This window comes from Aptenodytes patagonicus, chromosome 22 (assembly GCF_965638725.1).
Source record: "Aptenodytes patagonicus chromosome 22, bAptPat1.pri.cur, whole genome shotgun sequence".
In the NCBI taxonomy this organism is placed as follows: domain Eukaryota; kingdom Metazoa; phylum Chordata; class Aves; order Sphenisciformes; family Spheniscidae; genus Aptenodytes; species Aptenodytes patagonicus.
The window spans coordinates 6,306,978-6,323,160 of NC_134970.1; the positions used below are offsets into that span (position 1 = coordinate 6,306,978).

Sequence of the window (16,183 nt, forward strand, 5' to 3'; positions counted from 1 at the left end):
CAATTTAAGCCAAGTGCCAGTTAGGCGTGCTCTGAAGATAGTCAGATGACATAATTTTTAAATACTTTGTTGATAGTCTATGAAAGGCTGGAAATACTTAGTGTCAGGAAATGATAATGTAGCAAGCAATAATTTGAAGGAAGGAAGAGCTTAATCAAGATTTTAGACTGTTGTGATAACAGTGTTATGACTCTGCCCAAGAAGTCACTTAGGGGAAAAAAAATAAAAAATCCCTTAGTACCAAAACATTCAGAGACTTCTGAAGTCACCCACTGGTATGATAGTTATGTGAGGAAGCAACTGAAATTCTGTAATGAGAGTGAATTGTTTAAAATGGGGGAGGACAAATTGCTGTCTAATGGAGGGGGGAGTTCTGATTCTCCGCACAGGTGACCTGGAGCCGATGGAGGTGTCAGTCTGTAGACCCCACCTATGGTCTCCACCCTTGGAAAGGATGCCTCTGCTGTTCAAGAAATTCGTTTTACAAATAAATGCAGTGGTTGGTAGGACTGGTGTGTGTAGTGGGTGAGCCAGGCAGAGCATTTTGTCACTTTTGCTCCAGTAACAGAATGCCAAGTGTTTGCCTGTGACAAGTCCCCTCATGCAATTTAATTTTAACCAGTTTTTAGGCATACTGAATTACAAAATGGACTTAATCGTCTTTTTAAATTCTTGCATACGTAGTTTCAGATGCCTTCTGGCATCTTTATGTTTAGGACATAGGTCTTAACTAACAAGTAAAGATGCTGCTGCTTCTAAGTCACTTGCTCAGAACATGCAAAGCATCACACTTACTTTACGCAGTTCGAGGTCAGGTGGTACAGACTTTTATTTCAGTATTGCACCATCTCTGAGGTGGTTAAGCTACAGGAAATACGTATTCACGCTATTCTTTTTCATCTGATAGCTGTTTCATGTGACAAACATTTGTAGTGAGAAAGTATAATAATATAGCCATATCTTGGAAATACTACATGATCTGGCAAAATATGAAGTGAATAGATTGCAACACAGATAAACCTTGTACTTATATGTGCTGGGTAGTAAGGCTTTTTATTCATCAAGGAGGGGGGGAATCTTAAATTGTTAATGAAGTTTGCTTATGCCTTTAGCCTATGGAGAAATTATTTAAAAGAACATGAAGGCTTTAAACAATGGAAGACAAAAATATTTTGGGAATTGAGTTAGAACAGGTTTACCCTGGCTTGAAGTGTAAATGTGCCGCATTCTAAAGAGCTTCAGCCCTGCATCCTTCTTCCTGCAGCTCTGCAATGTCACCCTTCAGTACTTGTGCTGCTGGAATGTGACTTTTGCTTGTAATCTTTTACCTCATGTTTTGGTGTTTTTTCAAAGACCAGAATTGGGCAGTTTTAATAGAGTTTAGCACAGCCATATAGAGGGATTACAAATGAAGGTGTTTAAGTTGAAGGAATCTGGAAAATACTCAGACTTTTATAGGAAATAAAATATTAAAACAATACTGTTCCTGATAATATTCTACTATGTCAGGAAACGTAAGTTTGAAAACTGGCAAGTAATCTGCATTCAAGTTTGGCACGACAAGGAAAGACAGATTAAGAGTAAAGCGTGTTGCAGTATGTACAGTAAAATCCATTGCAGTCTCACTGCAAGAATTGGAGAATGCCTTTTGAAGATCTATAGTCATTCTGCTGTCTTGTGAATTTAGGCAGACAGGGAGTGAGAGACGAAATGTGCATTTAAAACCTCACAACTTTTATGTTTCCCTGACTTTATCTGAGTTAAAACACTTGGATATTCTTGTTTACAGCCTTTAGTTCACAAAGGTAGTGTTGACTACCCCACAAAGGTGAAGTGTTGACATTGTTTGACCTAGTCCCTGTTTGCTGCTGTTTGTTATTCTTTTCTAATATTAGTTTGCTGCAGAATTGGTATTTTTCAGGGTCATTTTCAATGTTTTGCCCAGCCTTGTGATTAGATGTTCTGTCTTGTCATTTTTAGTTTGTTAAACTATTGAGGCTAGGTTCTTTGTTGCTTTGTCTTCAGTGTCTGATTTTTGTTCCTTGGTTCTTTGCCTGGATGTTCCTGGTGATCTTAAAAACTTGATTCAGGGCCTTCTGTTTACTTTCTAGAAGATGAAAAAGTCCCTGGTTTATTTGACGAAGTCGTCTTGGGAACTAGACTGCTTTGTGTCTGTTGAGGAACTGTTACAATAACATTACATCTATCTGTTGTAGTGTGGGCATGTCTTGGGGGAAACAATTTGTTTCATTTTCTTCGTTTCATAGGTATTAGGGATCTGCCACATGTTGTGCACCATGTCTCTGCATCATCCTAGCAACATAAACTGTTTGGGCAATGCTGATGTGACTCAGTTTGTCAGGAAACGCCAGGCAAAAAAACTGTCAGGTTAGGGGAAGTGTGGCTCAAGTGATTACTGAAAATATCCCAGTTAAGAGGCTTTAAGAAACCCCCTTACTTGAGCTGCAGAATTCATGCTGCTAGCTCTTTTCATTTGTTTTTTTTTTCCTTAGGATGTCCACTGTAGCATTTAAATGAATAAATAAATACAAACGCAAGGAGAAAATAGAACCAGACTTTGAACTGGCTGATTCCCTTCTTGCTTTGAAACGTTTTTGCTTTCCTACAGGTCTGCTTATGGTCCCAGGCTACTGGTTGCGTGCAGTAATTACACGGGGGGGTCTGCAGCACCAAAGGCCTTTCCCCACTTTTGACTTCCCAATGCTGTGGGTTTTTTCTCCTTATGGTACCTATCTTTTTGCATTGAAGCTAAAAACACTTTTCTGCTATTAGTCGATAAATGTTTCACTACTCCAGTTTGCATTTTCTACAGTCCTTATCATAGGAGGAGGCATTCCAACATGCAATGGAACTTTGGAAAAAAATATAGTACTATTTTTGTAATATTTAAGCAGGAATGTTATCACCCTGCTTTGCAAATAATTTCCCTAGCCACTAAAGCAAGCTATATATATTTTTTTCCTCAAAAGGTCAGTGCGGGTAGTACAGAAAGGCTTTGGTCGGTCTACATCCAAACTCAGCAAGCAGCTTTCCATGCAGCCCCACTTCTGTCTTGTCGTTTTATTAGGTACCTTCCCCGTTCTACCAGAGTTTAAAAACAATATGGTGACCGAGGCAATTTATGGATCTCTTTATTACTGGCACATTTTATCTGGGAACAGTTCATAAATACAAGTTAATGATTAAAGTGCAGGAATGAATGTCCTCTAGATTGCCAGACGTGTTAACACTTTCCAGGTAGTGCCGTGCATTACCTTTGCTCAGTATCTTTCTTGAGAAAACCGTTGTTGCTTTGTTTTATAATTTCATTCTTTCACTTATTTTACTGTGTTACATTTTAAGGGCTGTTTAGGACTTTTATGAACACTGGTAGCAGTCCACTTGTGTTGCATTCGGAAGTCTTAACTTGTTCCCATTTATTCCTCCTCTTACTCCATTGTCGTCTAAGTCTAGCTGCATAGTCACTTTGACTCAGCACAGTTTTGTTCAGCTGCCAAAAGAGGCAGTGCAGACCTCCCACTGCCCTCTGTGCTTGCATCATTCATGAGGCAACACAAAATGGTTAAGGAAAGCTTATATGCTAGAAATTGGGACAGGAACCTTTCTTTTCCTTTTTTGTTTGGGTCATTTTAGCTAAGCCAGTTTCCTGATCCAGTTGATGGTGTGAGACTGTAGTGCTGGCACAAGGGAGAAAGTGGGACTGAGCGGTTGGTTTTTGGGGGAGAAAGTGGTCAGTCTTTAGAGAAGCCAGGATGACTGTTCCTTTTAGCAGCAGCGTGGATTTAGTCCAGTCTATGCTGTAGTTGCACAGTCATCTTAAATTCAAGTTAAGTGAATAGAGGAACAGCGTACCTCTTTTCCCTTTCACCCAGCTTCTGTTTCCAAATGTTGTTTCCTTTTGTGGTCTAGCTTCGAGCAGCTGCCTGTCTGGATTCCTGTATTCTTAGATTTCTAAGTAGTGGCCATTTGACGTTCTGGGGGGGAAAAAAAAAAATCACTGGATAATTCCAGCATCAGGCAGGTACTCTACTGGTGTCAAGCATATCTCTTTCAGTCATCCACCTATGATTTTAATGAGCATAGGATGTTCCCAATCCTTTTTCATCCTTGGTATTAAGAGCTTATTACACTTTACTTTAGGTGATAGTTTAGGTGTTTAGTTTCTCCTCAATTGGTCTTACGTCTTTGTCTTCTGTCTTAAGGAGCCCTTTAGTGTTAAAAATCTTCTCTTTATGTAGAATTGAAGTTAAGACTAATTTGTTCCACAATATGAGATTCTTATAATAAGTCAGGGAGGAGTTTTTAACCAAATACACTTGCAGTTCATTGCTGAACCCTTTCCAGCTGCCTGACGCCATTTTTATTTGAGTTGGGGAGGGCAGAACTACGGGCAATGGAGCAAAAGTTGTACCATGGCTGTGTAAAGAAGATAATGCTGTCTCCCCAGCCTGAATCCAGGCACTGCTTCCATGGATTTGGTTGGGCTCCCAGTTTTGTGTAAGAGTTTGTCTTTCAGAATACCTTGTCTTTTATGATCTGAAATTTTTTTTTGAAGTATGACCTTACTTTATTTTGCATTAAGATTACTGCTGACAAAAGAAACCTGTTTTACTGTCCAAGGAAAGCTATAAACTTGAGTTACCTACATTAGTTATTAGTCACTGTTTCTGTGAGCTTTCTCAGTTGCTTTATATTCTTTTAGGTCATTGACAGAAGTAGTGAAATAGGCTAAAATGCATTCCTGTTTAACCTGTGCAGGTTTACGGTGCTGCCTCAGCCCTTCCTCAGTTGGACACCCTGAAAACACATTTCCATGCTGACTCCAAAAGCTAGGAGGAAGCAATCTGCATTTAATGAGATGTTTTGTGTATCTCTCTCCTTGCATGGCTGAGCATTTTTACTTCTTCTTACAAGGTAGCTCAATGGCTCAATTTGTTTGTACAAGGATGGAAAATAAGGATTTTTAGAACATTCTGCCCTCTTTGTGGAAATTAATTTTTTCCCCAAGGCAGTTCTGATTGACTTACAGGATTGTTATTGAACAAATCGGAATATAGGAGGACCCCTGAGCTTATTTCCTGTGTATCTCATCTCCATGCTTGGTGTGAAGTCAAAAGAAAACTTACAGAGCGAAGACATCTAAAGGAAACTGTCTTTTATTGGAATCTTCTCTAGCTTTCCTCTGGCAGCTTTGGCTAAACTTTCCCATTATGTGCTGAGAGTCTGGCTAGTTCATGGGTATTGCTGCTCTCCATCTTCTTTATCCTTTATGCTTCCCTCTGCTGCTTCACGGCTTATTTACTTTATAAGGGAGGGAGCAGTGGGAGTTTGCAGCAGCGATAGTCAGGGGTTGAGTGCCTCATATCCTGTTTGCTGGCTGTCGACAGTGCCGCCACGTGCCGATTCTGCTGTTCGTTCCATAGGTGCATGTCCTGCTCTCAGGGAGTTGTTCAGAAAGTCTCTTGGCTGATGGAAAGGTGAAGTTGCGCAGTGGGAGATGGATGCGGTGTTTTTATAGCCTGCTGAAAGCAGCAGCCAGCATTTAGAGAATCCATACTAAGATAAGAGGTTGCATTGAATACCACACACTGTTCCTCTTCTGCTTTCCTGTGCTTTGGGGGATGTTCTACGTGGAAATCAGACGCAGCCTCATAATTATCCCTTGTGCTTATTGATCTGCTGCTGAAACAAAATTATACTTTGGCCAGACTCAAATGAGAGGATCCACTCCAAAGCTGGAACAAAGGCTGTAGAGAAAACTTGGTGGCACACTGATCTGATATTAATTATATGGTCTTGTAGCTCATTTAATGCAGACAGGCAAAAAAAAACCCCAAACAACCCTGAACCATTATTCCCTGATGCCTGTGCAGTTGATAATATCAACCATATTTTTGTAACAGCAAGGCATGTATTCGCAAGAAGTGATTTTGAGTATTTTAGGTAGAATTGTATTATTGGAGGTAAGGAATATGCCATAAATATTTCAAACTGTCTCAAAGGATTATTTTTATACAGTACTCCAGTATGAGATAGTATTATACGGCTTCATATTATACACCAGCAAATCCAGCCTCTTTATATTTCCCTTGTATTTTTTCTTTACTTCTGTTTCTGGAGTTGGTTTGTATGGCCTTGTTTTTTCCCCCTTTTGCTAGCTCCAAGACTTTTGCATGCTCTTTAAAACAAAGTCTTAAACTCAGTCTTTTCTATAAGCCTTTCCTTCTTGCCCTTCTACAAAACATACTAGCTATGCTAGAACCAGAAGTGGTTTCTCTCCCTGCTGCATGCTAGAGACTGAATTGCGTAATCTTTAGCAATGCAGCTGACTATATCGTTTACACTTGCATAAACTCTTCAGGGATTTGTGTTTCTTTTTAAAAGTTTGATGCTATTCAGAGAGAATATTTATATTAAAAAATAAGGTAGGGAATATAATAAGAATTAAAAATATCTTTCCCGAATTTTATCATCTGAAATAAATTCTTTTTTTTGGTGGGCAAGGTTAAAACTGAATATTTATTTGGCAACTGATACCGGTCAGTTAAAAGAAGAGTTCCAACTGTTCCTTTTGACAAAATAGATTTTTATTGCACTGTGAAATAAAACAAAAAGTATATCACAGCATGGCTCTTACTTTTAACAATAAAACTAAAATATATTTGCTTTCTAAATTATTTCTAAATTTTGCCTCTTGTTTTCCTCAGTATTTGGAGTTTTTATACTGTGCATGATAGAGGAGAGCTGCTGAGCTTGCAAATAACTGACTTGAAATTGATTTGAATAATTCTGCTTTTTTGGCTTTTTGTACCTAATCAGAATTGATGTGACTGAAGTGCAAATCTTCATAATAATCATGCATTTACTGGCAGTGATTGGAGGACCACCTTTTTGGCAATCTCTGGTAATTTTGTTCATGTTCTTATTTTATCCTTTTTAATAATCTAGTAGACACCTGGAAGAACTACCTGCAAATGGTAGCACAGTTTAATTTGTGAGGGGAAGGTCTCACTTTTCCTCATAAATGGAAATGTATATTCTTGAGTATAGATCACATGGCAATAACTGTGCATTCTGGTTTCACCAGAGTTATTAAAACAAGGTATTATTTTGTATCTTGTGTTTGCAGGTAAAAGTTCTCAAACGTTGCGCAAACTTAAATGTACCTTCAGTGAAGTCCAGCTTCCTTTGAGAGAGCTGGCCAAAACTTGAATGAATTTCATGCAACAAGCTAGATCAGCCACGGAGGAGTACTAAATTGGATTGAGGATATGGGGAAAACTTTTGGAGAGCAGTTGGTAACCATCAGTAGATAACTTGGCCTGAATGTGGCTGACAACTCTTATCTGTATGGGGGAAAAAAATTATTATGTGTTGGTTTATTTTTTCCTCATTTTTTTTTTTAGCAGTGAGCATCCTAATTAAGGAAGCTGACTATCATGGGCTGGCTGTGTATAGATTCTGCATATGTTATATAGGCTTGCCAGGCCATGTCAGCTGGCAGTTTATGGGCTGTCGTTGACTTTGTGTTTATTGAAGCTACGTTGGGCTGTTGAAATAGCATTGCCTGGAGAAAAGCATATATATGCATACATAAATATAACAAATTTCTGGAAATAACATCTAAAGCATTGATTTCCTGGAAGGGTTTCCTTCCTGAACATTGATCTTTGTGTATTTGATAAACGCAGTTCTTAAGGTGGATAAAGAAATCTTGATTTGCAATAAAACCAAGAGATGGTCAAAAATTACTGAAACGTCACCCCAAATTGATGACTTTCTAATCTGCTTCATAACTAGAGAAATGAACCCTCTAACATTGTAGAGACTATCTAGAAAAAGGAGCTAACCTTGGCTATCCCCGTTCTGCTATGTGTGCTTTCAGGCTTAAACACCCCCCCCCACCCCAATTGATTATGTAAACTGCAAAGTAAATACCATCTAAAGAGAATGACTGTGAATAGAACTAATTCTAAAAAAAATGAGGCTACAAGTCAGCTTATTGGTGCCAAACTTTTCCAGAGAGATTAGTGTGGCCAACATCCCCATGCAGCTGCTATTCTGCATTACAAACAGGGATTTTCCAATTCACGTTCTCAGTTTCCTTTTTCTCTTTTTTAAAAAAGGGGGGAAAAATGCTGCCACAGCAACCTCTGGCACAATTCAGTGCAAGGTGATGTTTGTGTGAGCTTAGAAATTGTTCTCTTGTGTTATTTAATAACTTAAATAGCCCTTTTAAATAACCTGTTAAATAAACCCTTTCAGCAAAATCTTGAAATCTATTAAATTCTGGGTTGCAGCAGCATTTGGCTAAGTCAGCTCCCAAAAGATTAAACTGTTTTGAAGTCCAGTGTTGGATTAATGGCGGCATTTCTCCAGAGAACAAATTTGATCAGGTTTCCCATGACAACTAGGAATTTTCCTTTTTCATTCAACTTGTGAGATTTTGTGTTTATCTAGAGATAAATGTTATTTACTATTTGCAGAGCAAAATATATCACACAGCCTCTCCTTACCCCACTCCCCTTCCCAATCCTCTAATTATGTGACAGCAAAATCGGTGGTTTGGTATTTTTGGTTTGTTTCTCTCTTGGGGGGAAAAATAATGGAATAAAATGTGATTGTACACTCAAACATTCCACTTTCTTATGCTAACACGCAAAAAGCAAAACAATCTGAATAGGCTAAATGCAGAATTGTGTGTTTTGTCAATTGTTGCTTTCATTAGCTTTCTCTTTCTGTGAAATGGTGTGTACCTGTACTGGCTTCCTTCGTTCTGTCAGTGTAGGTTCTCTTTAAAGAGTGTTAAAATGCTGTTCTGCAAGGCTCCAGAAGCCTTGCAGAAATCGGTAATTGCCTTGCTCGGTAATTTCTGGTGGATGGTGAGTACAACTGAGATCCTCACTTGGAAAATGTGAGTAAAGTGAGCAAGCTTAGGTGCAACTTGTTTGATGCATTGATTATATAGAGGGTTTTTTCTGTTTGAAGTGAGAGAAGTGCTGTAACTGCTTGAGTCCTATTCCATGACGTAATCTTTAAAAGCATAAACACTTCATGAATGTAAAGCAAGCTTGGTTTTGACCCGCTATGAGTTGTTATTCCTCTTGCAGATGTGACTGAAGCATACATGCATACAGCTCTGAACTACAGCTGGGATCCAGCCTTGTGAGAAGGACTCGCAGAGTACTATGAGTTGCCCAGCTGGTTGTGGTATTTGTGACTAGGAGCTAACCAAGAAGAGCTTCTGGAGGGAGTGCCTCTGTGTCCACTGACGGATGCGTAGTCTCTTACACACTCTTCACTGCTGCTTCCCTGAGCCCTTAGCTGTGCTCTTTTCCTGACTCATTATATTTTTTTTTTTAAATCCCAATTCATGCTGCACAAAACTCTGATGGCATCTAGTTTGGAGGCCTGACATTAATTTTATGGCAAATGATTCTGGATTTGCTTTAATCCAGGCTCTGGCTCATTAACCCATTCTTTGCCTGCTGCCACTTGTTTTTATTAACATGCATGTGTCTTTCCCAGACAAAATTTGGAATGCTCCCTTTACCAGGTTGTATCTGTATCCAGAAGCTTTCTGTGCAGTGTAGCCTTTCTCTTGTAATCAACTTCAAAGGTTTTAACAGGGAACATAATTTACCTGCAAAAGATTTGGCTCGTGGTACTGCTCTGCATTATTGACATAGTCTCGTGAAGTTCTGCATGCGTCTGACTTCTGGTGAAACCCATGCGATTACCAGCAAGGTCAGAATAATTGCATGGACTGTAGTGATATATGGAATACCAGACAAGGAAGTCTTGTGGCTTGCCTCGTAGTGTGCCCTTACTTAAAAAGTCAGGGGCTGCAATGCCATTTTGTAGGAAGATTTCTGAGTACAACTCCCTCTCTCCCTTTACTCAGATATATTTTTTTTCTTTTTTTCCTCCGTGCTATTTGCTTGCCTTTGCTGCTTCCAACTTTCGGCCTTGCTGCTTCCATTTTGTATGCAAAGCAATACAGCAGGCGCTGCTTTTTTATACCTTTCCTTTGACTTTCCTCTGCCAAATTTCTGTATGTAGCTTTGTTTCCCATTAATTATTTCTGCCAGATAAGTGCAGGCTAATACTTATCACTGATGCAGGTATCGGTGGAAGCAAAAAGGAGAGTGTTGATAAAGCATAACTAGCCAAACTGCATGTTATAACAGTGTGGTCTCATCTTTCTGCCTTTCCTGAGCATCATTCTCGGATGTGCTGGTAGTAGTTTGGAGTTCATGGAGTGTTTTTCCTGGCAAACTCCCCTTGTCTTTAGGAAATGTCAAGCTTATTGTCTTTTGACTCCTGTATGAAGCTTGCCATTTTTATTTCTTCTTCCTGTATAAGGGCAAATTCACCCCACTCTTTAAATACCAAAGTATTGTTACTGAAGCAGAGGGCAGCACAGGTGCCTTCCTTTATAAGACTGAGGAGAGACCTTCAGAAGTCCTGTGCCTTGTAATGTTAATGAATGATTACAGTTTGCCACAGACTGGAGTGCTATGTATGCCTTTCATTTACTTGTCGTTATTCTTTCTTTACTATCTTTCAGAAAATGTTTTTTGGCTTAACAGTGCAGCCTGAGCAAGGGAGAAATATGTTTGAGCGTCATGAAACTATGCCAGCCGGCCAGAAGCCTGCAGGGCAGTGATTTAGAGAGGTGGTCTGGATGCTCATCTGTAGGCTGCCTGGGAGCAAGACATGAAGGGTTAAAGCTGGCTCTGCCTCTTAATTGTGCCCTGAAAAGATGGAGAGATTAAGTTATTGAATGTGATAGAAAACTAATGATCTTTACCTGCTGAAAGCTACACTGAGAGCGTAATTGAAGAAAAATAGAAACAGCTTGACCTCATTTGAGCTTCTGTATGTAGTTGGACTCCTTGCTCTTGGGGAGCCAAGTGTGTTTACGCAGTTGAGTGCTATGACTGCAGTTCCTGAATTAAGAGCCTGTGAAGATTTTTTTGTAGTTGTACAGATAAAGCTGGGAAGCTTTGGGTAGTTCCCTCTAAACACTTGCTTCCATAACATACTTGCTGTGGTTTATTTTGAACTCTTTCTTCACGTCTAGTTTATCCTGTTCTGCTTGAAACACTACTGTTAAAAAATGAAGAAAACTGCTGCCTTTCTTTCAAAGCTGCCTGTGCTCATTTTTCACTTCTTTAGCAACCTCACTGCTTGCTATCCTAGGCTCACTGACTCTGAGATGACTTGTCTGATCTGTTTGCTTCCCTTGTCTTGCCCATAAGGTAGTATCCAGTTTCTTAAGGGGCTTTGTTTAATCATCTCCAATGGCTCTTGCTTTGCCCAGTTTGATCTTGGGCTGCAGCTGTGAGTTTTACAAGCAGCTTCAGAAAAGATGACTGATGCATTTCTCTTCCATGTGATAGCTGGGTGATTTAGCTAGCAAGTTCTTGGTTTCTGTCTGCTTTTGATGGCTCTTTTCAGGTAACTGAAGATAAGTCCGGCTTTATGGGAAGCTTGATGGAAGGATTATTGGAAAAATACATATTTCTCTCTGCCTTGTAGAAATTTAAATCTCTGTATAGCAGAGAAAGAAAAGCAAGTGTGGTGTTGGGAAGTGGAGTGTTTGAGTGCACCAGAAGTATTAAGCCCAATTTTAGTTTGCTTGTGTGTATTTTAACTTCTTGTCTCTCTTCCATTAAGATTCCAATACTGAATATTCAGGTGAAAATATTCCCAGCTCTCTGTACTGTCGCAGGAACCATATTCTCCTGTACAAACTACTTTGGTGTGATCTTCACAGGTGGAGTTGGTAAAAATGGATCCACTATAGCAGTAAGTACTTTGTTCTGCTAGTTACTCTTCAGTGCTCTGTGGCTTTTCAGCTGTGCCTTTAGTTTTTATTTAAGATAATACCTCCTACATGTGAAATATTTTCCTTTCAGTTCCTTGCTGGCTTGGGAAAAACAAGTTAATAATGTCTGCGTGAGAATAGTAGCTTTAGGAGTCGAGAGTTTTAAAATTTGAGTGATTAAAAGTGCTCATGGTACTTTGATATTTGCTTTTTAATTAATCCTATAAAACAGGTTATACAAATACACACACCCCCAAAGAGTTCATAGAAAAGTCCAATGCAAAAATCCATTCAGAATGAAGTTTGTCAGGAAGATTGGTTATGGTTTTGATCCTTCTAAAAGATCTGTATTATTCATATTACCTGTGGAAAAAAGTACAGGTGGCGGTATCTGCACAAGTACCTTCTGTTTCAGTGAAGATGGTGACTGATTCTGGAGCCCCGGGAGTTTTCCAAAAAGCAATCCTGTACCGGCCTAATAATTAGTTCCTACCTACAAGGCTGTTTTAGTTGCTTTCTAGCTGGCAAAGAAAAAGCAATAGAAGTATTGTCTCCTGTCACTTGCTAACAGTGTCAGCCACTGCCTGTGTGACAAGTGTCAGAACTGCGTGCTTCTTGCTGCCTAAAACCTTATTTTCTCCCCCAGCACAAGAAAGGTTCAACCACATTCTCAGCTGATGCTCACTCAAGTTTCACCACACTTTGTTCCTGTGTTAGTACCAGTGTTCAGAAAGACATGTTTTTAATGTGATTTTAGTTAGAAGCCACCTGTTGCATACCATGTGAGTGTTTGGCTTATTGAGGTTTCTTTGTGACATGCACACTTTGTTAACCTAATGCTTTAACTTTAATCTCGCTGTAGGGAACGAGCGTCCTTTCACCTTTTCTTCATATTGGGTCAGTGATTGCATTAGCTGCAATGATCTACAAGAAATCTGCTGTGCAGCTCTTTGAAAGGCATCCCTGCTTATATATACTTACTTTTGGTTTTGTATCTGCTAAGATAACAAATAAACTAGTGGTAAGTGTGCCAGAACCTTTGAGTTTCTCGTTATTACAGTAAAACGTTTTGTAGATTTTAAAGTTCTCTGGTTATTCCATTGACTAACTTGTATCTGTTTGTGTACTGAAGTGATACTCGTGCTTTACTTATCTTCAGTAGCTTGGAGGTGCAGCGGAGCCTTTCTTCTGTTTGAAAGGGGAGTGGTAAACCTCAAGCTAATGCCATGGTTACACAGTCAGTGCCAGTACAGCTTAGAGTTGCCAGAGTTCCGTTTCTCCCCCTTTCCCAGCTGTTCATTCACATCTTTGCAGTGTATTTGTGTGCATGGGTGATGAGCTGGGCAGGAACAGAGGTGGCTGAAACCCTCTCCGATGCGGGTGCAGAGGGGAGGAAAGTTTGGGAGAAGGAGAGAAGGTGACAGAGCTGCTGAGGTTTGGAATAGTTGCTCAGGGTTTAACTTAAACAATTGGAGAGAAATAGTTGTTAAAATTATTAACGGGTTTGTACCAGGGAACAGATGGCAATGCTATCAGGAGAGGAGCCCCTGTTGAATAGAGAGTGAATGAGGGATTAAACAACGGCTGCCCCGCACCATCTCAGGTCTGTGGGCATATGATGCGTTGCCACATGAACTGGATCAGTGTTGGACATAACTCACAATGGAAAAAAGTTTATTTCTTACCAAGACCAGTTTACTACACAGTCACATCAACAGTTGTGCTGGTAGAAGTGAGGATGTGGTGTAGGACAGCCTCTGTGTGTGTGTGGGAGGGTGGGAAGGTCACACTTGGGCATGAAAAGGCATGATCATCAAATTGTAACCAGAGCGAGGTGGTGATCCTTATGGGACATAGGTGGAGTGAGAACACCACCAAGGGTCTCTAATTTTTTGAAGATCTAGCAGCTGTGAGTTTTGGTTTCCACGCTCAACTAAACCTCAAAGTTTACCAGTCTACTTCCATTTTACTGTTTTGTTTCTGGCGGGAGGAAGAGTTTGCGGGCTGGAAAATGTGTTAGGTTTTTTCCTGTAGCTACATTCTTTGTTCTAATAAAAGATACTTCTCTGCAAACCTTGCATCTCATATAGCTGTAGACTTTCATGGTTAAAACAGTATTGCTGCTGCTACTTACGTACTCAATATGTCTTACAGTAATGTGGCTTGAACTGTAACTCTTTTGGCTTTGTGTATTCTGAAATCACTCTACCTTGGCTGGTGTATGTTTATTTCTTAAACTTCCTTTTTTTTTAATGTAGGTTGCACACATGACCAAAAGCGAAATGCACCTGCACGACACAGCATTCATAGGCCCAGCACTATTGTTTCTGGACCAGTATTTTAACAGCTTTATTGATGAGTACATTGTACTCTGGATTGCCCTGGTAAGTATGGGCTCACTTTGCTTGTCAGTAATCATTGAAAGCATTTGCGTGCTCTTTTTCACAAATATTGTTTGTGTTGGTTGAGCCTAGCTGACTCACCTAGAGGGTGATGGGACTGGGAACCTACTTTACTGAGTTGATTTTAAATAGAGCTCATGCAAACAGAGGTAAACATGGTTTGCTTGGTGCATAGTTTAAACAGTTTTAAAGCAATGTAGCAAATAATCAAAGATTAGAGTAGAATATTTTGAAGATTTGTGGTGATGTCTTATTAGCAAGGGAATATATTATGTGCAGTGCAGGTGTAGTATGGCTGTGCCTTAAGCTCTTGAAAGCATGTACCTCTGTCATTACTAGCAGCACCCGTTAGGAAAAAATATCTTGAGTTAAACTCATATGCGCTTATCAAGCACTCAAGCATTATCTACCAAAACACAGTGTTAACCTTTTAATAAAATTGGTATTTTATGTATGGTTATCACCATTCAGAGTTAATGGGGCATTTCACAGTATCTGTATAGCTACTATAGCTGTTTTCCCCTCTCTGACTCTAGAATTAAGGGTCTGTATTCTTACAAAGCTGGAAGAAAGCCCAGCATGCCTAGAAACTCTTTCTTCACTGGGTGATTATTCCTACAGAGTTGGAGATTTTAGTTCATGAAAAAAGACCCCAGTGCTTTTACTCTGAAGTATGTGGGTGGTGTTACACTCTTGTGTTATACTCTATGATAACATAGATCTAAATGGGTGTAATTTTTTTCTCTTGGCAGATCTTTTCTCTCTTTGATTTGCTTCGATACTGTGTCAGTGTGTGCAATCAGATTGCTGCCCATCTGCACATCCACGTATTCCGAATCAAGTCCTCATCCACGCATTCTAATCACCATTAGTAAACGGGGAGTCACCATAAGGAGAAATAAGAAAGAGTTGGTTTTCTACATGAACGGCTGTGAAGATATGTAGGAGACTAAGGCAAGAAGCAGATAAGAACAAAGTAATTTATAATAATCAATGTTGTATAACTTTTATTCTTTGTTATCAGTAACACTCCTTAACTAGTCTCCTGCCTGAGACAGTGAATTCCGAGTACACCCTAGTCAACTCTACATGTAGTCAACTCTGTTGGTTCAAAGCCCGGGAAAGCATGCAGGGAGTAATGCTCTGTCTTTGTAATTACCTTGATTACAAAATAATCTATATATGGTGAATGGATCCCCAACAACTGAAGTTTCTAATGTAGTATAATCACAGCTGCAGTACGACTTGCTTTTAATTTTAATATTTCATCATCTCTTAGTGAAATACTTGTTTAGTGTTCACCTGAAATTTATTTACTAAAGACCTGAGCTGGTAAAAACAGAGATATCGCACTAGCTTGTGTAGCTGAAGCAGCTGTCAAGGTTTGAATCCAGACTGATGTGGTTCTTTTGCTTATGCATTGCTGATAAAGCAGTTTCTTGCTAAAGAATGATATGTTGAACAGGGTTCTGCAAGCGGAAGGGATGACCGGCATGCAAAATAGTGTGGTATCTTTGTCAATTAATTTTATTTTTTTAAATAAACATTATCTAAAAAGACAACTTATTTCTCAATTTTCTTCAGTGGAAAGACTATAAAAAGAAAATTTTACTGTTTACTTTTTTATGTATAAAACTTAAGCAAAATTTCCTTTCTGCTCTTAATAAATAAGAATTCTGAGAGCAACAGTTGTCTTCAGATGTGTGTGTTGCTCTGTCCTACTTAGACTTAGGAAGTACAATCCTGCCTGCTATTTAGGAAGCAGTTTTCTAATGCTTTTGTGTGTATAGTGTTGTCATTCCAGGATCTCAAAGAGCTTTCTCTGCTACATAATGCAGTAAGTTTGGGGTGTGTTGTTCTTTTGTTGTTGTTGTTTTAATACCATTTTAAATGTGGTGAACTGCATCAGGGAGGCTAAGTTAGATTT

At 39.3% G+C, this 16,183-nt stretch overlaps 1 protein-coding gene across 4 annotated transcripts in view; it reads left to right on the forward strand.

Annotated features, from left to right (window-relative positions):
- Positions 1-15,942, forward strand: part of CEPT1 (choline/ethanolamine phosphotransferase 1) — a 31,556-nt gene extending 15,614 nt beyond the window's left edge. For 3 of the 4 annotated variants that reach the window (XM_076358227.1, XM_076358231.1, XM_076358230.1), the window contains exons 6-9: positions 11,704-11,835; positions 12,717-12,875; positions 14,113-14,238; positions 15,009-15,942. In XM_076358227.1, coding sequence (XP_076214342.1) covers positions 11,704-11,835; positions 12,717-12,875; positions 14,113-14,238; positions 15,009-15,128 — 537 coding nt within the window. In that variant the 3' untranslated portion in view covers positions 15,129-15,942. Of the gene's footprint in view, positions 1-6,840; positions 6,926-11,703; positions 11,836-12,716; positions 12,876-14,112; positions 14,239-15,008 lie in introns of all 4 variants that reach the window. The other variant, XM_076358229.1, reaches the window with a different exon arrangement.
- The last annotated feature ends 241 nt before the right edge of the window (positions 15,943-16,183 follow it).